General features: G+C 45.6%; 1 protein-coding gene across 1 annotated transcript in view; it reads right to left on the bottom strand.

Moving 5' to 3' along the window:
- SH3BP1 (SH3 domain binding protein 1) overlaps window positions 1-27,312 on the bottom strand; it is a 76,560-nt gene that overhangs the window by 28,360 nt on the left and 20,888 nt on the right. The window contains exons 5-8 of the mRNA XM_077451571.1: window positions 18,729-18,840; window positions 14,657-14,733; window positions 14,221-14,344; window positions 10,225-10,293 (exon numbers count right to left, since the gene is read on the bottom strand). Of these exons, the coding sequence (XP_077307697.1) occupies window positions 10,225-10,293; window positions 14,221-14,344; window positions 14,657-14,733; window positions 18,729-18,840 (382 nt within the window). The remainder of the gene's footprint in view (window positions 1-10,224; window positions 10,294-14,220; window positions 14,345-14,656; window positions 14,734-18,728; window positions 18,841-27,312) is intronic.

The raw sequence follows: 27,312 nt of genomic DNA, 5'->3' as shown, positions 1-27,312 counted from the left end.
CTGACGGACTTAGTTGGCCAGACAATCCGCCCGTGTGTACGCGGCCTTTAAGTTCATACCAGGTGACGGGGCCAGCGACGCCTCCTTCGCTGGCCCCAGGCTACCAGTTTCAACCTTTTGATCCGGCGTGGGATGGATGATCTGAGGTCCTTAACGGAGGTCAGGTGTGCAGTACAGGCTAGATTGTTGCAGTGACAAAAACTGTCCACAGATGGAGATGAAGAGTGATTCAAAATGTCTTACACACGCAGTCCATGCGTGACCTGCAAACCAGGGACCTGCACCCCAAGTTTGGGATTAAAGTGGCACGTCTGTGTTTTGGAGGCCTTGCAGGCTGTAGGTAGGGGCACCACCAGTTATAAAGCCATCCCTAGAATGTATGACGCCTATCGCTAGGATGTATGACACGTCAGATGCTTATTAAAACGTTATTTCACTACATAGCTTTGCGTCACTTGAAAACACAGACGTGCCACTTTAATCCCAAACTTGGGGTGCAGGTCACGCGTGTGTAAGACATTTTGAATCACTCTTCATCGCCATCTGTGGACAGTTTTTGTCACTGCAACAATCTAGCCTGTACTGCACACCTGACCTCCATTAAGGACCTCAGATCATCCATCCCGCGCCGGATCAACAGGTTGAAGCTACATTCACACTTAGCTGAGCGTTTTCAGGCATTTTTTTTTTTTCAGTCATCTTTGAGCATTTTTTCGGGAAGGTTTTCGAAAAATATAGTCGTTTTTTTCAGGCTTTTTTTTAACTAAAAGGTGTGAAGTGGTGCTGAAAAAGAGGCGGAGAGCTGCTGTTTGAGCAGAGAATCGCATGACAAAAAACGCTTATGTCGCATTTTTCCAAGGCGTTTCCAAGTCTATGGGGACAAAAATGCTCAAATCTTCCTGAAAAGTGGCTCCTGTACTTTTTTGAGCGACGTGCGTTTTGCTGCAAGCGACAAAAAACGCTCAAATGTCAACAGGGGCCATTCTGAAGCCTGAATGAAGCCGCTCTGCAACCGCCCCGCAGTGGGGGTTTTTAGGGGGTAAAAACCAGTGGTGGGAAGGTGACAAAGCGCCTCCTCACGTCAAATGCCCTCTATGAAGAGATCCCTCGTAGATCGCTCTCTGATACAAATGAGCCTATCGTTTGTCTGTATCTGCCTGACTGTTGCATGTAATAATTCCCTCTGGAATCTGACCCCGACCTGTACTTTGGATTATACTTTAGTCTGCTGCCTGCCTCGATTTCTTATCTGTCTGATTTTTTTGCTTCTGCCCGTTGAATTGGTACCAGGCCTTGTTGTCTGCTGGTCGGCGGTCCCCACCAGATCCTTGGCCGGTTGCACCCCGGGTATTGGCAGAAGAACATCTGCACCTCCTAGAGGCTCTGGGGGAACACCTGATGAACGGGAGGTTGGGGTTCGGAGGGAGTCTGGCACTTCCATGGCATGGAAGATTCATAAACTGGTCAGCGAAAAACCCCAACCTGAACCTTGGGGCACCCCACAGAGATTCTGAATAAAGACCCTGATCTCTTTTTATCAACCACCTGCCTACCGGGGTACTTACAGTATACCCCCTTCCTGCCCAGGGCAATTTTCAGCTTTCAGCGCTCTCACACTTTGAATGACAAATGTAGCAGCGGACATTCTAGACCGTACACATATGACGTTTTTATTTTTTTTTTCACACAAATAGAGATTTCTTTTGGTGGTATTTAATCACCTCTGTCATTTTTATTTTATTGCTAAACAAACAAAAGAAGACGGAAAATTTCGGAAAAAAACAACAGCTTTTTCTTAAATTCTGTTAAAAATGTTGGAAAATAAGTAATTTTGTACGGTAATGAGGCAGCACTGATGGGCACTGATGAATCGGCACTGATAGGTGACACTAATAGGCTGAACTGATGGGCACTGATAAGTGACAATGATGGGCACTGGTGAGGCGGAACTTATTGGCAGAACTGATGGGCACTGATAGGCAGCACTGATAAGTGACAATGATGGTCACTGGTGAGGCGGCACTTATTGGCAGAACTGATGGGCACTGATAGGCAGCACCGATAAGTGACAATGATGAGCACTGATGAGGCTGCACTAATAGGAAGGCACTGATGGGCACTGATAGGTGGCAATAATAGGCGGAACTGATGGGCACTGATAGGCGGCACTGATAAATGACAATGATGGGCACTGGTGAGGCTGCACTAATAGGCGGCACTGATGGGTACTGATAGGTGGCACTAATAGGCGGAACTGATGGGCACTGATAGGCAGCACTGATACATGACAATGATGGGCACTGATGGGTGGCACTAATAGGCAGAAACTGATAGGTGGCACTGATAGGCAGCACTGATAAGTGACAATGATGGGCACTGGTGAGGCTGCACTTATTGGCAGCACTGATGGGCACCGATAGGTGGCACTTATAGGAGGAACTGATGGGCAGTGATAGTTGGCACTGATAGGCAGCACTGATAAGTGACAATGATGAGCACTGATGAGGATGCACTAATAGGCGCCACTGATGAGGCTGCACTAATAGGCGCCACTGATGGGTACTGATAGGTGGCACTAATAGGCGGAACTGATGGGCCCTAAAAAGCGACAATGATGGGCACTGGTGAGGCTGCACTGATTGGCGGCACTGATGGGCACTGAGAGGTGGCACTTATAAGAGGAATTGATGGGCACTGATAGGCAGCACTGATAAATGACAATGATGGGCACTGATGATGCTGCACTAATAGGCGGCACTGATGGGTACTGATAGGTGGCACTAATAGGCGGAACTGATGGGCACTGATAGGCAGCACTGATACATGACAATGATGGGCACTGATGGGTGGCACTAATAGGCGGAAACTGATAGGTGGCACTGATAGGCAGCACTGATAAGTGACAATGATGGGCACTGGTGAGGCTGCACTGATTGGCGGCACTGATGGGCACTGATAGGTGGCACTTATAAGAGGAATTGATGGGCACTGATAGTTGGCACTGATAGGCAGCACTGATAAGTGACAATGATGAGCACCGATGAGGATGCACTAATAGGCGGCAATAATAGGCGGAACTGATGGGCACTGATAGGTGGCACTGATAAGCGACAATGATGGGCACTGATGAGGCTGCACTAATAGGCAGCACTGATGGGTACTGATAGGTGGCACTAAGACCCCTTTCACACTGGGGCGTTTTTCAGGCATTTTTCAGGCGCTTTAGCGTTAAAAAAGTGCCTGTAAAGCGCTTGAAAGAAGCCGCAACTGCAATCCCAATGTAAAAGCCCGAGTGCTTTCACCCTGAGGTGCTGCACTGGCAGGGCGTCAAAAAAAGTCCTGCAAGCAGCTTCTTTGCAGCGCTTTTGAAGCGGTGAATACAACGCTCCTAAAGGGCCCCTTTCCATTGAAATCAATGGGAAGCGTCTGCAAAACTACTGAAAAGCGCTTTTGGCAGCAGCGTTTTGTGGGTGCTTTTAACCCTTTATTTGGCCACTAGCAGGGTTTAAAAGCACCCCAATAGTGCTAGAAAAACGCTGGTAAAGCGCCGCTAGTTTAAGCAGCGCTTTACGAGCGTTTCTCGGGTGCTGACTTTGTGAAAGGGCTCTTAAAGCACTCGGGCTTTCACATTGGGATTGCAGATGAGGCTTTTTTCAAGCGCTTCACAGGCGTTTTTTTTTTTAACGCTAAAGCGCCTGAAAAACACCTGAAAAATGCCCCAGTGTGAAAGGGGTCTAATAGGCGTAACTGATGGGCACTGATAAGTGACAATGATGGGCACTGATGAGGCTGCACTTATAGGTGGCACTAATGGGCGGAACTGATAAGCACGGATGAGGCTGCAATAATAGGCGGCACTGATAGGTGGCACTAATAGGTGGAACTGATAGGCAGCACTGATAAGCAGGGATGAGGCTGCAATAATAGGCGGCACTGATGGGCACTGATAGGTGGCACTAATAGGTGGAACTGATGGGCACTGATAAGTGACAATGATGGGCACTGATGAGGCTGTACTCAGGGGCGTAACTATAAGGGGTGCAGCAGTCGCGACCGCAACCGGGCCCTGTGATGCAGGGGGCCCATGCAGCCCCCTCTACATATGGCCGGCAGCAGCATAGGTAGCTAGGGGTACCAGTGCACCATGCACACGGGTAGCTGGAGGTGGAGGGTGACTAGCAGAGCTCCATGCTCGACTATCGCACTGGCTGCTCTTTAGTTGTGCATTCCCCGCATGACCCGTGTCCTCGGCCGGCTCCTCAGAGTACCCCTATCCTGCTCCATGCATTGCCGCTCAGTCCGATGTCTGTTCTCCCCAGGCAGAGTCCCACCCCCGAGTTCAGACCACACTGCACTGCATACTTCTCCCGGGTAAACAAACTTTAAGCACACAGATGCAGTACAGCCCTATGAGAGCCCCCCGGAGGACACTGCAGGCTTGTCTGCCAGCCCCCCTCCTCCCCCGTCATACACAGATGATGAAAGGTCTTTCTGGGAGATATGCTGATCACCCGTCCAGCACACTGGATGGAGCCCAGGCCAACATGGATGAGTGTGCGGATTACAGCTTGGTCATGGTGAGTGAGAGGACCTCACCCCCCACACACCATTACATACCCCCTCCATCTCCCCCTGGGGACAGGGACCCCTTCTCATGTGGGGACAGGGACTCCTTCTCACATGGGGACAGGGACCCCTTCTCACCTGGGGGCAGTAACTTCATCTGCCCTGGAGAAAAGGACCTCATCTCTTCTGGGGACGGGGACCCCATCCTGCCTAGGGACAGTCCCCCAATGGAGCACCTAAAAATTTAAAAAAATATATAAAAAAAAACTACCGATACCAGTGGTGGAACTACAGGGCTCAAAAAGGTCATACCTGTGACCACGCCCTGGAGTTCCACCACCGGACTTGGAGGGAAAGGGCCCTGGCTGGGGTTCAGGGGGGCCCTTCATGGTTTCTTGCATCGGGGCCCTGAAAGTTCTAGTTATGCCACTGGCTGTACTAATATGTGGCACTGATGGGTACTGATAGGTGGCACTAATAGGCAGAAGCTTTTTTTGGGTTCCATTGGCCAGACATAGAATTGCAGCTTTAACTTTAAAATTTGCATCAAATTTGCATTAGAATCGCACTTAACACACAAAAGTCGCACTGTGAATTCGTCCCGCAATGGCACTCAAAAGCGGATGTCATTTGGGATGTGAACGGAGCCTGAAAGTGAAGTGATCTTTCAAAAGTCTCTAAAACGATGGGTTCAAAATAGCCGAGCTCTCAGGCTGTGAGGGTGCCGGCATCTTAGCAACGTTATTTTTATATCGGTTTATTTAAAGAAAGTTTTGGAATTTTCCTTCTTGACATTCCGAGCCCTCAATGTGAGGAGCAGATAAAGTGGAACTTCTCTCATTCCACATTTTTTATTTTTAATCCTCATTCTGCCGGCATTAGTAAATAGATAGGAAAGTATATCATATCTACTTGTTTTAACCACTTAAGAACCGAGCCTCTTTTTGAGATTTGTTGTTTACAAGTTAAAAAAAAATTTTTTGATAGAAAATTACTTGGAACCCCCAAACATTACACTTTTTTTTTCTAACACCCTAGAGAATAAAATGGCGGTCATTGCAATACTTTCTGTCACACCGTATTTGCGCAGCGGTCTTACAAGTGCACTTTTTTTGGGGAAAATTTTAGAATTAAAAAATAAGACAACAGTAAAGTTAGCCCAATTTTTTTTCTTTTATATTGTGAAAGATAATGTTACGCCGAGTAAATTTGATACCCAACGTGTCACGCTTCAAAATTGCGCCCGCCCGTGGAATGGCGACAAAATTTACCCTTAAAAAAATCTCCATCGGCGACGTTTTAAAAAAATTCTACAGGTTGCATGTTTTGAGCTACAGAGGAGTTCTAGGGCTAGAATTATTGCTCTCGCTCTACCGATCGTGGCGATACCTCACGTGTGTGGTTTGAACACTGTTTTCATATACGGGCTTTATTTACGTATGCGTTCGCTTCTGCACGCGAGCTCGCTGGGACAAGGTGCCTTTTTAAAAAAAAATAAGAAATTTTATAATCTTTATTTAACAAAAAAAATTTTTTATTTTTTTTGCTGGGACAAGGTGCCTTTTTACATTTTTTTTTTATAATCTTTATTTAACAAAACATTTTTTTATTTTTTTTTGCTGGGACAAGGTGCCTTTTTACATTTTTTTTATAATCTTTATTTAAACAAAACATTTTTTTATTTTTTTTTGCTGGGACAAGGTGCCTTTTTAAATTTTTTTTTAATAATCTTTATTTAACAAAACATTTTTTTATTTTTTTTTGCTGGGACAAGGTGCCTTTTTACATTTTTTTTTATAATCTTTATTTAAATAAAACATTTTTTTATTTTTTTTTGCTGGGACAAGGTGCCTTTTTAAATTTTTTTTTTTTATAATCTTTATTTAACAAAACATTTTTTATTTTTTATTTTTTTTTCCCTTTTTTTCTCAGCCAACATTTACAATTCTAGTTTTTATCAATCAATACAATCGGATTAAATGTCTCAACTTTATTTATTAATTAATCTTGTGCTAATTCTGTAACCCTACTATCTATCTGTTCTATACTCACTCGTACCCCCACCCCCATGCTCTACACTTCCTTTCTCAACATTCACACATCCTACAAAGAAATAAAAAATAAAATAAAAAAAAAGAATTAACCCCCCAATTATATAATTATATACCCGCCCTCCCCCCCCCCCCCCCCCCACACTCCTCCCTATTATTGGTAATATAGGACGATAACCCAATCAAAGACAGAAGAGAGAGGTGCAAAAAAAATTATTTTTTCTTATTTATTTTATTTTTTATTTTTACACTTTTCTTTAAAAAAAAAAAAAAAAAAAAAAAAAACTGTCTCTTTTATTCCTTTTACAAGGAATGTAAACATCCCTTGTAATATAAAAAAAAAAACATCACAGGACCTCTCAAAAAGACTTCAGATCTTATATTTACACTAAAATGCAATAAAAAAAAAAAAATTATAATAATGTGTCATTTAAAAAAAAAAATAAAATAAAAAATGGCCCTTTAAGAGCTATGGGCGGAAGTGACGTTTTGAAGTCGCTTCCGCCCTGCAATGGTATGGAGATGGGTGGGGGGCCATCTTTCCCCCCCAATCAAGGAAGAGAAGCAACATCCAAGCCAACAGCCAAGGAAGGAGCAACATCCGATCACCTCCACCGCTGACGATGGCTCTAGTAAGCGGCGGAGGGGAGGGGGGGGTGGCCCCTCTCCCGCCACCGAAAAAAGCGATCTTGCGGCGAATCAACCGCAGAGACCACTTTATATCTGAAAGCGGACCGCCAGCCGAAGAAGAGGATACCAGGGTTATGGCAACTAGCTGCTGCCATAACAACGATATTCCTCTTCAAAGTGAGGATGTATATCGGCATGCGACGGTCCGGGAGTGGTTAAACCTTTTTTTTTTTTTTTTTTTTACATTGCTTCAGTTGCTTTCTGGTCTCTGGCCTAGGCCAAAATCATGTCATACAGTCTATCCCAGGAGTCTTCATGGGAATTTTTGTTTTCTATCTGGAGGAAGGGAGGAGGAGCTTTCTCAGCTAGGCACGCCCTCCTGCCTGCGTGCCTGAGCTAAGGGCAGATGGATTCCAGGAAATAAATGCTACGTGAATCATCTGTCCTTACGCAAGATGGCCACAGACAGAAATGCTAGGGGGGGTGGGGGTTTCAAAGTGATTTTTTCAGCAAAATAAAGCATAGAATACATGGATAGACAGACGGGTTTGTTTTGAATATTAAAAATGCATTAAATCAGGGCTCGACAAATCCCAGGCACCAGGTCGCCATGGAGACAAGAGCTTGCATCCTTCCCCCCCCCCCCCCCCCCTCCGTGTAGGGTTGCCACATGTCTGGGATTCACCCGGACAGTCCGGGGTTTTGAATCATGTCAGGCAGACTGAAACCCAGACACATTATTTGTGTCAAATTTGTTAACATAAATACATTTATAAATAAATAAATGTATTTATGTCAAATTTGTGTCAAACAAATCTGGCCATGTAAGTGCCGGTTCACACTGGGACCACTTGTCAGGCGACTTCGCCGCCTGACAAGTCGCATCCCGTTTCTATACAATGGAACCGTTCTAATCGGAGCCTCACAAGTCCCTCTGACTTAGAAAAAGGTTCCTGTACGACTTTGGGGGTGACTTGAGGCGACTTGCATTGACTTCTATAGAGAAGTCGTTTTGCAAGTCGCCGCTGCTGCCGTGTCCAGGTCGCCTGAGGCAGTCGCGCTGCAAGTCGTGCTGCCTCAGTGTGAACCGACACTAAGGCTGGGTTCACACTGCTGCGGGGGGAGATCCGGATGTGATTCGCACAGCAAATCACATCCGATCTCCGTAGCACTGCGAGTTCAGCCATACAGATAGTATGGCTGAACTCGCAGCTGTCCCGCAGCAAACTCGCACGGGACCATTTTTTGGGTCCGCAACGGAATCGGATCGCATGGGGGTTCACACCATGCGATCCGATTCCTGTGCGAGTCGGCAGATCGCACTGCGATATGCCGACGGATCTGGGGGTGTCATTAACATAACATTGACACCCCCAGCCGTCCGCATAGGGCAGTGTGAACTGCCGGCGGGAGGTATGCGATGCGGGAAAACGCCGCGGATTCGCGGCGTTCCCGCATCGCAGCAATGTGAACCTAGCCTAAAGGGAATTTGGAAGTTTTGTATATAATTGTATTCTATTTTGTATGTATTGCACACTGCCCTCACTGTGCACACGGCACTAATAAGATTTTCATTACATGTTTTGCATTCTTTCGAGTGCTGATTAGAATTAGCCTGTCTATGTTACGCCCCTTATTACTATAAACATACAATTGTAATATTAATCTGATACCTACGTAATCATGTGTATAAAAACCTTCAATTGCATCATAATAATGCAGAACAGTTATTTGGAAAGATGCTGAGTGTATCTTTTGTGTCTGTTCCCTACTGCGGTAGTTATTAATTTGAAACCATTAATCAATATAAGGATAGGAGTTGCCTATCTATAAAATGGCCAGGTCAGCCACGCCCGCTGGTCACTGCGGTATGCTATGCGCACTGCACACCTCCCAACTTTTTGAGACGGGAATAAGGGACACCTATCAGCAAAAGTATGCAAGCATAGGACACACCCCTGACCACGCCCCCTTAAAGGAGAATTGTACAAAAAAACAAGATCGGCTCTAACACTGAGACCCGAGCGATCAAACACCGCCGGTCGCTCAGTTCTCACAGCTCCCTGAGCAGAGAGCTGGTGGCTGTCAGTCACTGCTGTCTGCTCTGCCCCCTTCCCCCGTGCTCACTGGATTGCTGAGCTGTGGAGGGGGCGGGAGCAGCCGGGTCAGGCTCTCAGCAGATGGCTGAGAGGTTGAGCCAGGCGCCAGTCCAGGTATGTGGGCGGATCCAGACTATATGGTCACAATCTTTCCCAAGCCTGGACCGGCTCACTGGATTGTTGGGCTGTAGAGGGGGTGGGAGCAGCCGGGTCAGGCTCTTAGCGGCAGGCAGGAGCAGCCGGGTCAGGCTCTCAGCGGCTTGCTGAGAGGTTGAGCCAGGTGCCGGTCCAGGCATGTGGGCGGATCCTGACTATATGGTCGCGATCCTTCCCGAATCAGGACCTCCTCACTGGATTGCTGGGCTGCAGAGGGGGCGGGAGCAGCCGGGTCAGGCTCTTAGTGGCAGGCAGGAGCAGCCGGGTCAGGCTCTCAGCAGCTTGCTGAGAGGTTGAGCCAGATGCCAGTCCAGGTATGTGGGCGGATCCAGACTATATGGTCGTGATCCTTCCCGAGCCTGGGCCAGCTCACTGGATTGCTGGGCTGCGGAGGGGGCGGGAGCAGCTGGGTCAGGCTCTTAGCGGCTTGCTGAGAGGTTGAACGAAGTGCTGTTCCAGGCATGTGGGCGGAACCAGACTATATGCTCGCAATCTTTCCCGAGCATGGGCCGGCTCTGCAACGTCAGCTGACAGCCGGCTTCTGCCCGCCGTCTGCTGAAAATGGGTCACAGAAGTGCAGAACAAACTGCACTGCTGTGATCCATAGGTGGAGTACAGCCAAACAAGCTTTGGTTGTACTTCTCCTTTAAGTTGTCCCCAAATACATGATCACCTTGTCACCTGCCATTACAGCAATAGTAATAATATATTTTACTACTCACCCGTATGAAATAGTTCTTGTATTCATTTTCTTTTGTCCCAAAGTGATACAGGTCACATAAATAGTCATCCTGCATCAGAAACAGAACTGTTATTTTTAATACAAACTGCTCCTAAATGGCAACCTATTGATGATGATGATGATGATAAATATCATCATCATAATTAATCAATATTATAAATATAAATAATCAATATTATAAATATAATTAAGAAATTAATGATCAATATGATGATGATAATGATAATAATAATGCATATACAGATAATAATGATAATAATAAAAATATAACAATAATCAAAATAATAATGATGATAATGAGAATAATAAATCTAATAAAAATATGAATAAATTATAAATAATACTAATAATAATAATAAATATAATCATCATCATCATCATTAGGAGCATTTAATACAAACTTCTCCTAAATGGCAACCCAATGATGATGATGATGATGATAAATATAATCATCAAAATAATCAATATTATAAATATAATTAAGAAAATGAATGATCAAAATGATGATAATGATGACACATATACAGGTAATAATAATAATAAAAATATAACAATAATCAAAATAATAATGATGATAATAATAAATCTAATAAAAATATAAATTATTAATAATACTACTAATAATAATCAATATAATCATCATTAGGAGCATTTAATACAAACTGCTCCTAAATGGCAACCCAGTGATGATGATGATGATAAATATATCATCATCATCAAAATAATCAATATTATAAATATAATTAAGAAAATGAATGATCAAGATGATGATAATGATAATAATGGTACATATACAGATAATAATATTAAAATATAACAATAATCAAAATAATAATGATGATAATGAGAATAATAAATCTAATAAAAATATGAATTATTAATAATACTACTAATAATAATAAATATAATCATCATCATCATTAGGAGCATTTAATACAAACTTCTCCTAAATGGCAACCCAATGATGGATTATGATGATAAATATAATCATCATCATCAAAATAATCAATATTATAAATATAATTAAGAAAATAAATGATCAAAATGACGATAATGATGACACATATACAGGTAATAATAATAATAAAAATATAACAATAATCAAAATAATAATGATGATAATAATAAATCTAATAAAAATATAAATTATTAATAATACTAATAATAATAATAAATATAATCATCATCATCATTAGGAGCATTTAATACAAACTGCTCCTAAATGGCAACCCAGTGATGATGATGATGATAAATATATCATCATCATCTAAATAATAAATATTATAAATATAATTAAGAAAATTAATGATCAAAATGATGATAATGATAATAATGATACATATACAGATAATAATAATAAAAATATAACAATAATCAAAATAATAATGATGATAATGAGAATAATAAATCTAATAAAAATATGAATAAATTATAAATAATAATAATAATAATAATAAATATAATCATCATCATCATTAGGAGCATTTAATATAAACTTCTCCTAAATGGCAACCCAGTGATGATGATGATGATAAATATATCATCATCATCAAAATAATCAATATTATAAATATAATTAAGAAAATTAATGATCAAAATGATGATAATAATGATACATATACAGATAATAATAATAAAAATATAACAATAATCAAAATAATAATGATGATAATCAGAATAATAAATCTAATAAAAATATTAATTATTAATAATACTTATTATAATAATAAATATAATTATCATCATCATTAGGAGCATTTAATGCAAACTGCTCCTAAATGGCAACCTAAGGATGATGATGATGATCAAAATGATGATAATGATAATGATAATAATGATACATACAGTGGTGTAAAAAAGTGTTTGCCCCCTTCCTCATTTCCTGTTCCTTTGCATGTTTGTCACACTTAAGTGTTTCGGAACATCAAACCAATTTAAACAATAGTCAAGGACAACACAAGTAAACACAAAATGCAATTTGTAAATGAAGGTGTTTATTATTAAAGGTGAAAAAAAATCCAAACCATCATGGCCCTGTGTGAAAAAGTGATTGCCCCCCTTGTTAAAACACACTATAACTGTGGTTGTCCACAACTGAGTTCAATTTCTCTAGCCACACCCAGGCCTGATTATTGCCACACCTGTTCACAATCAAGGCATCACTTAAATAGGAGCTGCTTGACACAGTAAGGTCCACCAGAAGATCCTTAAAAGCTACACATCATGCCGAGACCCAAAGAAATTCAGGAACAATTGAGAAAGAAAGTAATTGAGATCTATCAGTCTGGAAAGGGTTATAAAGCCATTTCCAAAGCTTTGGGAATCCAGCGAACCACAGTGAGAGCCATTATCCACAAATGGCGAAGACATGGAACAGTGGTGAACCTTCCCAGGAGTGGCCGGCCGCCCAAAATTACCCCAAGAGCGCAGCGATGACTCATCCAAGAGGTCACAAAAGACCCCACAACAACGTCCAAGGAACTGTAGGCCTCACTTGCCTCAGTTAAGGTCAGCGTTCATGCCTCCACCATCAGGAAAAGACTGGGCAAAAATGGCCTGCATGGCAGAGTTCCAAGGAGAAAACCACTGCTGAGCAAAAAGAACATCAAAGCTCGTCTCAATTTCTCCACAACACATCTTGATGATCCCCAAGACTTTTGGGACAACATTCTGTGGACCGATGAGACAAAAGTGGAACTCTTTGGAAGGTGTGTGTCCAAGTATATCTGGCGTAGAAGGAACACTGCATTTCATAAAAAGAACATTATACCAACAGTAAAATATGGTGGTGGTAGTGTGATGGTCTGGGGCTGTTTTGCTGCTTCAGGACCTGGAAGACTTGCCGTGATAAAAGGAACTATGAATTCTGCTTTCTACCAAGAGATCCTGAAGGAGAATGTCCGACCATCTGTTCGTGTACTCAAGCTGAAACGAACTTGGGTTCTGCAGCAGGACAATGATCCTAAACACACCAGCAAGTCCACCCCCGAATGGCTGAAGAAAAACAAAATGAAGACTTTGGAGAGGCCTAGCCAAAGTCCTGACCTGAATCCTATTGAGATGTTGTGGTATGACCTTGAAAAGGCCGTTCATGCTCGAAAACCCTCTAATGTAACTGAATTAGGACAATTCTGCAAAGATGAGTGGGCCAAAATTCCTCCAGGACGCTGTAAAAGCCTCATTGCACGTTATCGCAAACGCTTGGTTGCAGTTGTTGCTGCTAAGGGTGGCCCAACCAGTTATTAGGTTTAGGGGGCAATCACTTTTTCACACAGGGCCATGATGGTTTGGATTTTTTTTCACCTTTAATAATAAACACCTTCATTTACAAATTGTATTTTGTGTTTACTTGTGTTGTCCTTGACTATTGTTTAAATTGGTTTGATGTTCCGAAACACTTAAGTGTGACAAACATGCAAAGGAACAGGAAATGAGGAAGGGGGCAAACACTTTTTCACACCACTGTATACAGATGATAATAATAATAATAATAATAATAAAAATATACCAATAATCAAAATAATAATGATGATAATGAGAATAATAAGACTAATAAAAATATTAATGAATTGTTAATAATACTAATAATAATAATGAATATAATCATCATCATACATAAACAAAAGGTTCACAAAACACTTTCCAATACAAAGAAATATAAAAAGTACCAAATGACAAACTACATCAAACTATGTTTTCAGATTGCTTTGAAAAGTTTTAAATGTTTTACTTCATTGGTGTCAGTGAGAGGAGTGGTGCCCCCTTCTTGGTGTCACTTTGAGAGCTCCAAAGACCGGATATAGGCAGACAAAGGGTTGGCTCTGGTTCCCCAAGACCACCGTTCTGCACCAAATCCACTGAACAGCAAAAAGTGGACAGAGCACAATCTGGGGGTCACCTGGACCTGGATTCTGATTGGATTCCTCGTTAGCCTGAGCCAAACTATTTTACAGATTCTTTCATAATAAGAGCCCACCTTGCTCTGCTCCACCCTTCTGCGCAGCTCCTCTTCTTCCTCCTTCAAGCTCTCCAGTTTAGCCGGGGTTCCGATAATGCTCCCCCCTTGGGCCGCTGACATGTTCTTCTGGGCCTGAGATAACCTGCCAGGCCGAATGGGAGGATAATATGTTTGTAACATTTTAACATTCAGTTTGCAGGGTGGCTTACCAATAAGAAATAAGAAATTCAAAAATAATCGGCTTTCTAAAAAAGCAAACTAGATCGTTAGTGATAGGAGAATAACTCGTCTAGCAGTTAAATGGGACATTTTAATAGATATCTGGACATCAGACCAAAAAGAGGCACGATGAAGGAGGGAAGGGGGACAGGGGGATTTGGTTCCTATTGAGGGACAGTTGGAAGGTAGGGCAGCAGTCCCTCCTGTGTGCACACAATGCGTTGTCTATACTCACCGAGTCTTTACATTGTTCAGGTCTGTCAGCAGTTTCTGTAGCTGTTTCCGGTGCTTTAGAATTGCAGGTAGGTCTTCCTGAGGAGGGAGAGATGCAGCTGTAGGTGGCGGTAATGGAGGACAAAGAAGGATTAAAGAAGCTTAGCATAGAAACGTAGGTGTATATATGGACGTCAGTGATAAAAAGGTCATAGGTCAATTACAGAAGACAAGTGCTTGGGGCAAGACATGAAGAACCAAATACACGGAGAGAACATGGAAAGAACATGAAAGCCCAGTACATGGAGAGAACATGAAGAGCCCAGTACATGGAGAGAGCGTGAAGAGCCCAGTACATGGAGAGAGCGTGAAGAGCCCAGTACATGGAGAGAACATGAAGAGCCCAGTACATGGAGAGAGCGTGAAGAGCCCAGTACATGGAAAGAACATGATGATCCCAGTACATGGAGAGAACATGAAGAGCCCTGTACATGGAGAGAACATGAAGAGCCCAGTATATGGAGAGAACGTGAAGAGCCCAGTACATGGAGAGAACATGAAGAGCCCAGTACATGGAGAGAACATGAAGAGCCCAGTACATGGAGAGAGCGTGAAGAGCCCAGTACATGGAAAGAACATGAAGGGCCCCGTACATGGTGGGAACATGAAGAGAACACAAAGAGACCAGTACATGGAGAGAACATGAAGAGGCAAGTGAATAGAGAGAACATGAAGAGTTCAGTACATGGAGAGAACGTGAAGAGACCAGTACATGGAGAGAACATGAAGAGCCCAGTACATGGAGAGAACGTGAAGAGCCCAGTACATGGAGAGAACATGAAGAGCCCAGTACATGGAGAGAACATGAAGAGCCCAGTACATGGAGAGAGCGTGAAGAGCCCAGTACATGGAAAGAACATGAAGGGCCCCGTACATGGTGGGAACATGAAGAGAACACAAAGAGACCAGTACATGGAGAGAACATGAAGAGGCAAGTGAATAGAGAGAACATGAAGAGTTCAGTACATGGAGAGAACGTGAAAAGCCCAGTACATGGAGAGAACATGAAGAGCACAGTACATGGAGAGAAGGTGAAGAGACCAGTACATGGAGAGAACATGAAGAGCCCGGTACATGGAGAGAACATGAAGAGCCCGGTACATGGAGAGAGCGTGAAAAGCCCAGTACATGGAGAGAACGTGAAGAGCCCAGTACACGGAGAGAACAAGAAGAGCCCAGTACACGGAGAGAACAAGAGCCCAGTACACGGAGAGAACAAGAGCCCAGTACACGGAGAGAACACGAAGGGCCCGGTACATGGAGAGAACATGAAAAGCCCAGTACATGGAGAGAACATGAAGAGCCCAGTACATGGAGAGAACGCGAAGAGCCCAGTACATGGAGAGAACGTGAAGAGCCCAGTACATGGAGAGAACGTGAAGAGCCCCGTACATGGAGAGAACATGAAGAGCCCAGTACATGGAGAGAACATGAAGAGCCCAGTACATGGAGAGAACATGAAGAGCCCAGTACATGGAGAGAACGTGAAGAGCCCAGTACATGGAGAGAACATGAAAAGCCCAGTACATGGAGAGAACGTGAAGAGCCCCGTACATGGAGAGAACATGAAGAGCCCAGTACATGGAGAGAACATGAAGAGCCCAGTACACGGAGAGAACGTGAAGAGCCCAGTACATGGAGAGAACGTGAAGAGCCCAGTACATGGAGAGAACATGAAAAGCCCAGTACATGGAGAGAACGTGAAGAGCCCCGTACATGGAGAGAACATGAAGAGCCCAGTACATGGAGAGAACATGAAGAGCCCCGTACATGGAGAGAACATGAAGAGCCCCGTACATGGAGAGAACATGAAGAGCCCCGTACATGGAAAGAACATGAAAAGCCCAGTACATGGAGAGAACATGAAAAGCCCAGTACATGGAGAGAACATGAAACTTTGAAAAAAATAAAAAGTAAAAATAAAACATGAAGAGTCATGTATATGGAGAGAACATGAAGAGCCCAGTACATGGAGAGAACATGAAGAGCCCAGTACATGGAGAGAGCGTGAAGAGCCCAGTACATGGAGAGAGCGTGAAGAGCGCAGTACATGGAGAGAGCGTGAAGAGCCCAGTACATGGAGAGAGCGTGAAGAGCCCAGTACATGGAGAGAGCGTGAAGAGCCCAGTACATGGAAAGAACATGACGATCCCAGTACATGGAGAGAACATGAAGAGCCCAGTACATGGAGAGAACATGAAGAGCCCTGTACATGGAGAGAACATGAAGAGCCCAGTACATGGAGAGAACATGAAGAGCCCAGTACATGGAGAGAACATGAAGAGCCCTGTACATGGAGAGAACATGAAGAGCCCCGTACATGGAGAGAACATGAAGAGCCCTGTACATGAGGGGGGACATGAAGGGGCAGGTTCATGGAGCAGAACATAAGATAAGAAGCCAAGTGCATAAGGGAGGGACAAAGTGAAGAGTCCACCAAAATATCAGGTGAAAATCGTGACACGTTGGTAAAATGCATTGGGAAGAATAGGGGGAAAGAACCTATGGCAGTTTTGTAAACTAATTGGCCTTAAATAATTCCTGAGGTTTGGAAAGCCCATTTTAAACTTCTTGGCTATTTTATTTAAACACTTTCAAAACAATATAGGACTGTGATTGGTGACGGGGGTATAGGACTGTGATTGGTGACGGGGGTATAGGATTGTGATTGGTGATGGGGTTATAGGACTGTGATTGGTGACGGGGGTATAGGACTGTGATTGGTGACGGGGGTATAGGACTGTGATTGGTGACGGGGGTATAGGACTGTGATTGGTGACGGGGGTATAGGACTGTGATTGGTGATGGGGTTATAGGACTGTGATTGGGGATGGGAGGTATAGGACTGTGATTGGTGATGGAGGTATAGGACTGTGATTGGTGACGGGGGTATAGGACTGTGATTGGTGACGGAGGTATAGGACTGTGATTGGTGATGGGGGTATAGGACTGTGATTGGTGACAGGGGGTATAGGACTGTGATTGGTGACAGGGGGTATAGGACTGTGATTGGTGATGGGGGTATAGGACTGTGATTGGTGACGGGGGTATAGGACTGTGATTGGTGACGGGGATATAGGACTGGGATTGGTGACGGGTATATAGGACTGTGATTGGTGACGGGGGTATAGGACTGTGATTGGTGATGGAGGTATAGGACTGTGATTGGAGACGGAGGTATAGGACTGTGATTGGAGACGGAGGTATAGGACTGTGATTGGTGACGGAGGTATAGGACTGTGATTGGTGACGGGGTTATAGGACTGTGATTGGTGACGGGGGTATAGGACTGTGATTGGTGACGGGGGTGTAGGACTGTGATTGGTGACGGGGGTATAGGACTGTGATTGGTGACGGGGGTATAGGACTGTGATTGGTGACGGGGGTATAGGACTGTGATTGGTGACGGGGGTGTAGGACTGTGATTGGTGACGGGGGTATAGGACTGTGATTGGTGACGGGGGTATAGGACTGTGATTGGTGACGGGGGTATAGGACTGTGATTGGTGACGGGGGTATAGGACTGTGATTGGTGACGGGGGTGTAGGACTGTGATTGGTGACGGGGGTATAGGACTGTGATTGGTGACGGGGGTATAGGACTGTGATTGGTGACGGGGGTGTAGGACTGTGATTGGTGACGGGGGTATAGGACTGTGATTGGTGACGGGGGTATAGGACTGTGATTGGTGACGGGGGTAGAGGACTGTGATTGGTGACGGGGGTATAGGACTGTGATTGGTGACGGGGGTAGAGGACTGTGATTGGTGACGGGGGTATAGGACTGTGATTGGTGACGGGGGTATAGGACTGTGATTGGTGACGGGGGTATAGGACTGTGATTGGTGACGGGGGTATAGGACTGTGATTGGTGACGGGGGTATAGGACTGTGATTGGTGACGGGGGTATAGGACTGTGATTGGTGACGGGGGTATAGGACTGTGATTGGTGACGGGGGTATAGGACTGTGATTGGTGACGGGGTCATATGATATGATGAGAAGCTGGACATAGACATAAGGACAGTCAGATTACCTCACTCAGCTTGTTCAGAGGCACTAGGACATCTCTTTCCATGTTAATTTCGAATTCTGCCAGAGACTGAGCCAGCGATCCTTCAGCACAACACCCCATCTCCAGGGTCCTCCTAACAGGGACAGACAACACTGTGAGCATGATTGCAATAAGAGATGGCATAAGAAAATCCCCCCTTTATATACCCCTGTGCATCTAAGGATCCCCTCTGGTCTGCTCTGAATGTTATATAGAGGAAGGAGCAGAGTCCTCCAGCAGGGCAGAGTATTTCAGGAGAGGAGAGTTATAGAGGAAGGGGCAGAGTCCTCCAGCAGTGCAGAGTATTTCAGAAGAGGAGAGTTATAGAGGAAGGAGCAGAGTCTTCCAGCAGTGCAGAGTATTTCAGGAGAGGAGAGTTGGATAGAGGAAGGGGCAGAGTCCTCCAGCAATGCAGAGTATTTCAGGAGAGGAGAGTTATAGAGGAAGGAGCAGAGTCTTCCAGCAGTGCAGAGTATTTCAGGAGAGGAGAGTTATAGAGGAAGGAGCAGACTCCTCCAGCAGAGTATTTCAGAAGAGGAGAGTTATAGAGGAAGGAGCAGAGTCTTCCAGCAGTGCAGAGTATTTCAGGAGAGGAGAGTTGGATAGAGGAAGGGGCAGAGTCCTCCAGCAGTGCAGAGTATTTCAGGAGAGGAGAGTTATAGAGGAAGGAGCAGAGTCCTCCAGCAGTGCAGAGTATTTCAGGAGAGGAGAGTTATAGAGGACGGGGCAGAGTCCTCCAGCAGTGCAGAGTATTTCAGGAGAGGAGAGTTATAGAGGAAGGGGCAGAGTCTTCCAGCAGTGCACAGTATTTCAGGAGAGGAGAGTTGGATAGAGGAAGGAGCAGAGTCCTCCAGCAATGCAGAGTATTCCAGGAGAGGAGAGTTATAGAGGAAGGAGCAGAGTCTTCCAGCAGTGCAGAGTATTTCAGGAGAGGAGAGTTGGATAGAGGAAGGGGCAGAGTCCTCCAGCAATGCAGAGTATTCCAGGAGAGGAGAGTTATAGAGGAAGGAGCAGAGTATTTCAGGAGAGGAGAGTTGGATAGAGGAAGGAGCAGACTCCTCCAGCAGAGTATTTCAGAAGAGGAGAGTTATAGAGGAAGGAGCAGACTCCTCCAGCAGAGTATTTCAGAAGAGGAGAGTTATAGAGGAAGGAGCAGAGTCTTCCAGCAGTGCAGAGTATTTCAGGAGAGGAGAGTTGGATAGAGGAAGGGGCAGAGTCCTCCAGCAGTGCAGAGTATTTCAGGAGAGGAGAGTTATAGAGGAAGGAGCAGAGTCCTCCAGCAGTGCAGAGTATTTCAGGAGAGGAGAGTTATAGAGGACGGGGCAGAGTCCTCCAGCAGTGCAGAGTATTTCAGGAGAGGAGAGTTATAGAGGAAGGGGCAGAGTCTTCCAGCAGTGCACAGTATTTCAGGAGAGGAGAGTTGGATAGAGGAAGGAGCAGAGTCCTCCAGCAATGCAGAGTATTCCAGGAGAGGAGAGTTATAGAGGAAGGAGCAGAGTCTTCCAGCAGTGCAGAGTATTTCAGGAGAGGAGAGTTGGATAGAGGAAGGGGCAGAGTCCTCCAGCAATGCAGAGTATTCCAGGAGAGGAGAGTTATAGAGGAAGGAGCAGAGTATTTCAGGAGAGGAGAGTTGGATAGAGGAAGGAGCAGACTCCTCCAGCAGAGTATTTCAGAAGAGGAGAGTTATAGAGGAAGGAGCAGAGTCTTCCAGCAGTGCAGAGTATTTCAGGAGAGGAGAGTTGGATACAGGAAGGGGCAGAGTCCTCCAGCAGTGCAGAGTATTTCAGGAGAGGAGAGTTATAGAGGAAGGGGCAGAATCCTCCAGCAGTGCGGAGTATTTTAGGAGAGGAGAGTTATAGAGGATGGGGCAGAGTCCTCCAGCAGTGCGGAGTATTTCAGGAGAGGAGAGTTATAGAGGATGGGGCAGAGTCCTCCAGCAGTGCGGAGTATTTCAGGAGAGGAGAATTATAGAGGACGGGGCAGAGTCCTCCAGCAGTGCAGAGTATTTCAGGAGAGGAGCGTTATAGAGGACGGGGCAGAGTCCTCCAGCAGTGCGGAGTATTTCAGGAGAGGAGAGTTATAGAGGACGGGGCAGAGTCCTCCAGCAGTGCAGAGTATTTCAGGAGAGGAGAGTTATAGAGGAAGGGGCAGAGTCCTCCAGCAGTGCAGAGTATTTCAGGAGAGGAGAGTTATAGAGGACGGGGCAGAGTCCTCCAGCAGAGTATTTCAGAAGAGGAGAGTTAGAAGGAAGGAGCAGAGTCCTCCAGCAATGCAGAGTATTTCAGGAGAGGAGAGTTATAGAGGAAGGAGCAGAGTCTTCCAGCAGTGCAGAGTATTTCAGGAGAGGAGAGTTATAGAGGAAGGGGCAGAGTATTTCAGGAGAGGAGAGTTATAGAGGAAGGAGCAGAGTATTACAGGAGAGGAGAGTTATAGAGGAAGGGGCAGAGTCCCCCAGCAGTGCAGAGTATTTCAGGAGAGGAGAGTTATAGAGGAAGGGGCAGAGTCCTCCAGCAGTGCAGAGTATTTCAGGAGAGGAGAGTTATAGAGGAAGGGGCAGAGTCCTCCAGCAGTGCAGAGTATTTCAGGAGAGGAGAGTTATAGAGGACGGGGCAGAGTCCTCCAGCAGAGTATTTCAGAAGAGGAGAGTTAGAAGGAAGGAGCAGAGTCCTCCAGCAATGCAGAGTATTTCAGGAGAGGAGAGTTATAGAGGAAGGAGCAGAGTCTTCCAGCAGTGCAGAGTATTTCAGGAGAGGAGAGTTATAGAGGAAGGGGCAGAGTATTTCAGGAGAGGAGAGTTATAGAAGAAGGAGCAGAGTATTACAGGAGAGGAGAGTTATAGAGGAAGGGGCAGAGTCCCCCAGCAGTGCAGAGTATTTCAGGAGAGGAGAGTTATAGAGGACGGGGCAGAGTCCTCCAGCAGTGCAGAGTATTTCAGGAGAGGAGAGTTGGATAGAGGAAGGTGCAGAGTCCTCCATCCAGTTGAGTGAAGATGGGTGGAGGTGTCGCGGTGCTGGGATTCTCTGCAGAGGACGCACATATAACATTCTAGTTTGCAGGGTGAAGTCATCATTATAAGTTCTGCTGGTCTGGATCTTGGCACCCACGAGAGAAGGATTCGGGAGAGGGCATCTCCCTTGTTAGTAGTGTTCAGGAGGTTGGGTTCCTCTGCCAACCCCCCCGATGCTGGCACTATTCCTGGAATGGTACACAGAAGACATGGATGGCATCAGCAACCCAAATTTAGAGTCGGGATTGACAGAAGGCCCCTGAGTCCAGTGCCAGGAATAAGCCGATGATTTGTCCGGCGGACGTGGCGGTGACGGAGCCACGGCTCTTGTGTTCAGAGAGGATTGGGAGGAAAGTCTTCTATCACCCAAACTTTGTCTCCCCGTCCCTACAGCTTCCTTACATCACCGATGCATTACCTTTAATGGAAGGCAGGCGAGACATCAGGGGTTGAAAAGACCACCTCCCATGCATTTACCTCCTTGAATTCTGTAAAACGTAGTCACTATGACCTGTGAGTACAGAGGAGCCGAGAGGAGGAGTTTCAGGAGGCGGAGTCAGTGCAGGAATCACTGCTTGCAGACAGCAAGGTACCATGGGATACGTAGTCCCTAGAAATGGAGAAGAAGCTGCAAAGCATGCTGGGAATTCAGAAAGTTGTGGAAAGAGGCGGCCACTAGACATAGACAGCACTCACAACATAAAAGGTGCTGAGATTGAACAAAAAAGGGTCCGGATGGCCGCACTCCAATGAAAACGATTTCTTTATTGTTATAATAAATCCATGCAGCAAGAATAAAACTCTGACGCGTTTCACACCGTTGCAGCAGGTGCTTCGGATTAAGCACCTGCTGTAACGGTGTGAAACACGTCAGCGGTTTTATTCTTGCTGCATGGATTTATTATAACAATAAAGAAATGGTTTTCATTGGAGTGCGGCCATCCGGAACCCTTTTTTTGTTCAATTTTTGCATATTGAGCTGCACCCACGCCTGGAGAGGGGAGAGATCACTAGGAAGTAGACACCTGGAGCGGGTTCTTCTTTTTGTTTCATAAGGTTCTGAGAGGAGGAGTTTTAGGAGGCGGAGTCAGTACAAGAATCACTACTTGCAGGCAGCAAGGTACCGTGGGATATGTAGTCCCTAAAATGGAAAAGAAGCTGCAAAGCATGCAGGGAATCTGGAGAGTTGTGGAAAGAGGCGGCCAGCAGAGAGACAACACTCACAACATAAGGTGCTGAGAGGAGGAGTCTCAGGAGGCGGAGTCAATACAGGAATCACTGCTGGCAGGCAGCAAGGTACCGTGGGATATGTAGTCCCTAAAATGGAAAAGAAGCTGCAAAGCATGCAGGTAATCTGGAGCATTGTGGAAAGAGGCGGCCAGCAGAGAGACAACACTCACAACATAAGGTGCTGAGAGGAGGAGTCTCAGGAGGCGGAGTCAGTACAGGAATCACTGCCGGCAGGGAGCAAGGTACCATGGGATTTGTAGTCCTTAGAAATGGAGGAAGCATGCAGGGAACCCAGGAAGTTGTGGAAAAAAACGGCCAGCAGACAAGCAGCACAACACGAATGTAGATTTTTTTAAGTAATCTTATAATGGATTGTCGGATATAACTATTGTTTGTTATTACAATGCTGATGTTATATAATGAAAGTGTTTGCCGTGACCACAGACTTCCTTTAGCCTCTTGCAGCCCACGTAATGTGTATATGTGGCCTTAACGCCTACACGCTGCTCAAATGCATCCATAGGCAGCCGAGGTTTCTGAGCTGAGAACATGATCACTGTGAGCTCCTAAACATCTCTCATTATTATCAGGAGCTGGCAAGATGGGCTCCCGATCATGTGACCACTGTCACAGCCAATCACAGTGGTCAAGTGATTGGGAAGCCAGTGCCAGACTGGATTATTGTTTAAAATGTATTAATAAGAGAGATGTATGGCTTTTTTTTTTTTTTTAAATCATACTTATAGGTGGATGCAGCATCGGTCCCCCCAACGTCTCTAACACTGAGAACCGGGCGATCAAACACCGTCGATCACTCGGTTCTTGTAGCTCCCTGAGCGCGAAGCTGCTGACTGTCAGTCACCACTCTCTGCTCTCCCCCCCTCCCCCCCCATGCTCACTGGAGTGCTGGGCTGTGGAGGGTGGTGGAAGCAGGGGGCTCAGGCTGTCAGCAGCTCTCTGAAAGGCTGAGCCAGGTGCCGGTCCAGGCATGTGATTGTCGCGATCCTGCCAGAGCCTGGGCCAGGCCGCAGCTGACAGCGAGCTTCTAGCAGGACTGTGATATTGTGGCAGACAAACTGGACACTAACTGACACTTTTTTGGAAACCAGTGACGCTAATGCAGTGATCAGTGCTAAAAATATGCACTGTCACTGTACTAATGACACTGGCTGGGAAGGGGTTAACAACACCGACGATCAAAGGTTCAAATGTGTGCCTAACATGTAATTCAGGGTAGTGGGGGAGGTGCTTTTACTAGTGGAAGGCGTGGATCGGTGTTCCCGTTTCACAAAGGATCCATGCCTTCTGTACTGACAGAATGACAATCCGCCTTGTGTACATAGGCAGACTGCCATTCTATCAGTGTACCGAATTATCAGCGGGTGCCGGCGGACATGGGATCCGAAGGGACCCGACGATCAGCTCCCACTGTGTATAATCACACTGGGAGTAAGCCGCAGGCGGCGCGCACTTGTACCCAAAGCCCGGAGGAGGTGCAGGATTACCTAGATTTACGTGATTCTGCCCAGCGCCGCTGCCCTGTAAACGGCAAATGTCGGCAAGTGGTTAAAGCGGAGGTCCACCCTAAAGTGGACCTCCGCTCATCGGAACCCTCCCCCCCTCCGGCGCCACAATTGGCACCTTTCAGGGGGGAGGGGGGGTGCAGATACCTGTACAGTACAGGTATTCTGCACCCACTTCCGGGATAGCTCTCTGCGGAAAGGGGCGTAGATTACGCCCCTTTCCGCAAGTGCCCGCCCCTTTCCGCAAGTGCCCCGCTGCCTGCTGGGAAACACACAGATCCCAGAGGCAGCGGGGACCGTCCTTATTGCGCAGCGCGATTCGCGCATGCGCAGTAGGGAACCGGGAAATGAAGCCGAAAGGCTCCATTTCCTGATTTCCATACCCAAGATGGCGGCGGCAGCACACGACAGACGATCTAGAGATCGGCTTCGGGTGCCGACATCGCGGGCGCGCTGGGCGGGTAAGTGTCATTATTTTAAAAGTCAGCAGCTGCAGTATTTGTAGCTGCTGGCTTTTAAAAAAAAAACAAAAAAAAACGCGGAGTCCCGGCGGACTCCCGCTTTAAGAATCATGCTTCTAAAACTAAGAACCTCTAACACTGAGAACCAAGCGATTGAACACCGCAGATCGCTCGGTTCTTACAGCTCCCTGAGCGGAGAACTGCTGACTGTCAGTCACCGGCTCTCTGCTCTGCCTCCCCCGCACTCACCGGAGCAGCGGGCTGTGGAGGGGGGTGGAAGTGTCCGGCTCAGCGACTCGCTGAGAGGCTGAGCCAGGTGCCGGTCCAGGCATGTGGGCAGATTCCCGACTCCACTGACGCGATCTTGCCCGAGCCTGGACCTCCTCTGCGATGTCAGCCGACAGCGGGCTTCGGCCTGTTGTCTGCTAAAAACGGCTCACTTGAGTGCAGAACAAACTGCACCGCTGTGATCCACAGGAGAAGTACAACCAAGCGAGCTTTCCCTGTACTTCTCCTTCAAATGTATACATATTGTAAACATTCTATATATTGGGTTGCATGATATTCTGAGTTCATGTTCTAAGTGATAATTCACATTAGTGAGGCGATTGGCGTTTTGCCAGCCACTGCACGGAAACACAGAAAACAACTCACTAGACATGTGCGATTCGTTTCATTCCGAATCGAAATTTGGAAGAAATTTTCATTATTCGTGGATTCGGATGTATCTAAATCTCTGAATCACAATACAGTAAAACCTTGGATTGGGAGCATAATTCGTTCCCGGAAGCATGCTTGTAATCCAAAGCACTCTTATATCAAAGCGAATTTCCCCATAAGAAATAATGGAAACTGAAATGATTCGTTCCACAGCCATTTATTCATAAATCCTTCAGTTTATAGTCCATATACAAAGATTATAGCAATGTGACCAGGTTGTGTAACCATAAAATGTCCATCCACACATGGAAGACTCCACAAAGGGGATTAGAAGCAAAATCCAGCAGGTGCTCCAGAGTATAAAAGAGAAGAGAGGGCGCCTCTAAAGTGTAGCAATATGTTGCTAAATTTTGTAACTTCATGAAATGTAACCACATTGCTACACTTTAGAGGCGCCTCTCTTCTCTTTTATACTCAGCTGTGATGTGACACTACTTGCAGGGCTGGACTGGGACAAAAATTTGGCCCTGGACTTCATCCAGACCGGCCCACTTTAATTTTGAGTGTACCCATCGGCAGTCCACTTACATCAGTGTCCCCATCACCAGCAGCCCCCTTACATAAGAGTGTCCCGATCACCAGCAGCCCCCTTACATCAGAGTGTCCTCCCTCTCCTCCCCCTCCCACGTGTACTCACAGTTCTGAAGGCAGCATCTCGTTCCTCTCTCCAGTCATGTGATAAGTGACAAGTGATAAGGGGATAGAGGAAGGAAAGAAAGTCTGTCGGCTGTCTAGCTCCCCCTGCAGGCTGGGCTGGAGGGAGCAAAAAGCCTAATCCTCTCTCCAGCAAGTGACGGCAGCTGCTCCTCCTGACAGGAGTAAAATCGCGATCACAAGGACTGGAACCGACCGGCCCACTGAGCCATCGGCCCACCGGGAAACTCCTGGTAGTCCCAATGGCGAGTACATGCCTGACTACTTGTGTATCAAGACATCGCTTGTATATCAAGTCCAAATTTATTTAAAAAAAATGTGCTTGCCTTACAAAACGCTCTCAAACCAAGTTACTCTCAAACCAAGGTTTTACTGTAGTACCAAATTCCTATGAATCCGGAAAAAAAAAAAAAAAACGTATTCGTTCGTTTCATACAGATGACATCATGAGATAGTTTGGGGTCTTTTGTTAATGTTTGAAGCATCCAAAATAATGTAACGACATGATGAACGATCCCAATAGATTTAGATCCATTCATATTTACTCCAGTGAGCGGAACGTGAACATTCAAATCCCGGGCTTGATCAATTTGCTTTGATTCTAGGAGCCAGCCAAAAAAAAAAAAAGTTAAGAGCCAATTTTTTTCTACCACTTGCCCATCGGGCGCTTTCACCCCCCTTTCCTGCCCAGGCCAATTTTTCAGCTTTCAGCGCTGTCACACTTTGAATGACAAATTGCGCGGTCGTGCTACGCTGTACACAAACATTTTTTATCATTTTTTTCACACAAATAGAGATTTCTTTCAGTGGTATTTAATCACCTCGGGGCTTTTATTTTTTGCTAAATAAACAAACAAACAAAAAAAATCTAATATTTGGGGAGGGGGGGGGGGGGGGAAACTTTCTTAAATTCTGCAAAGAAGCTATTTTCCTTTTTCACTGATGTGCACTAATGGATACTGATGAGGCTG

The sequence above is a fragment of the Lithobates pipiens genome, unplaced genomic scaffold (assembly GCF_037356315.1).
Source record: "Lithobates pipiens isolate NorthernLeopardFrog02 unplaced genomic scaffold, aLitPip1_a1.2 Scaffold_23, whole genome shotgun sequence".
In the NCBI taxonomy this organism is placed as follows: domain Eukaryota; kingdom Metazoa; phylum Chordata; class Amphibia; order Anura; family Ranidae; genus Lithobates; species Lithobates pipiens.
The sequence above is the reverse complement of the archived record's forward strand: the minus strand, read 5'-3'. Positions and strand labels throughout refer to the sequence as shown.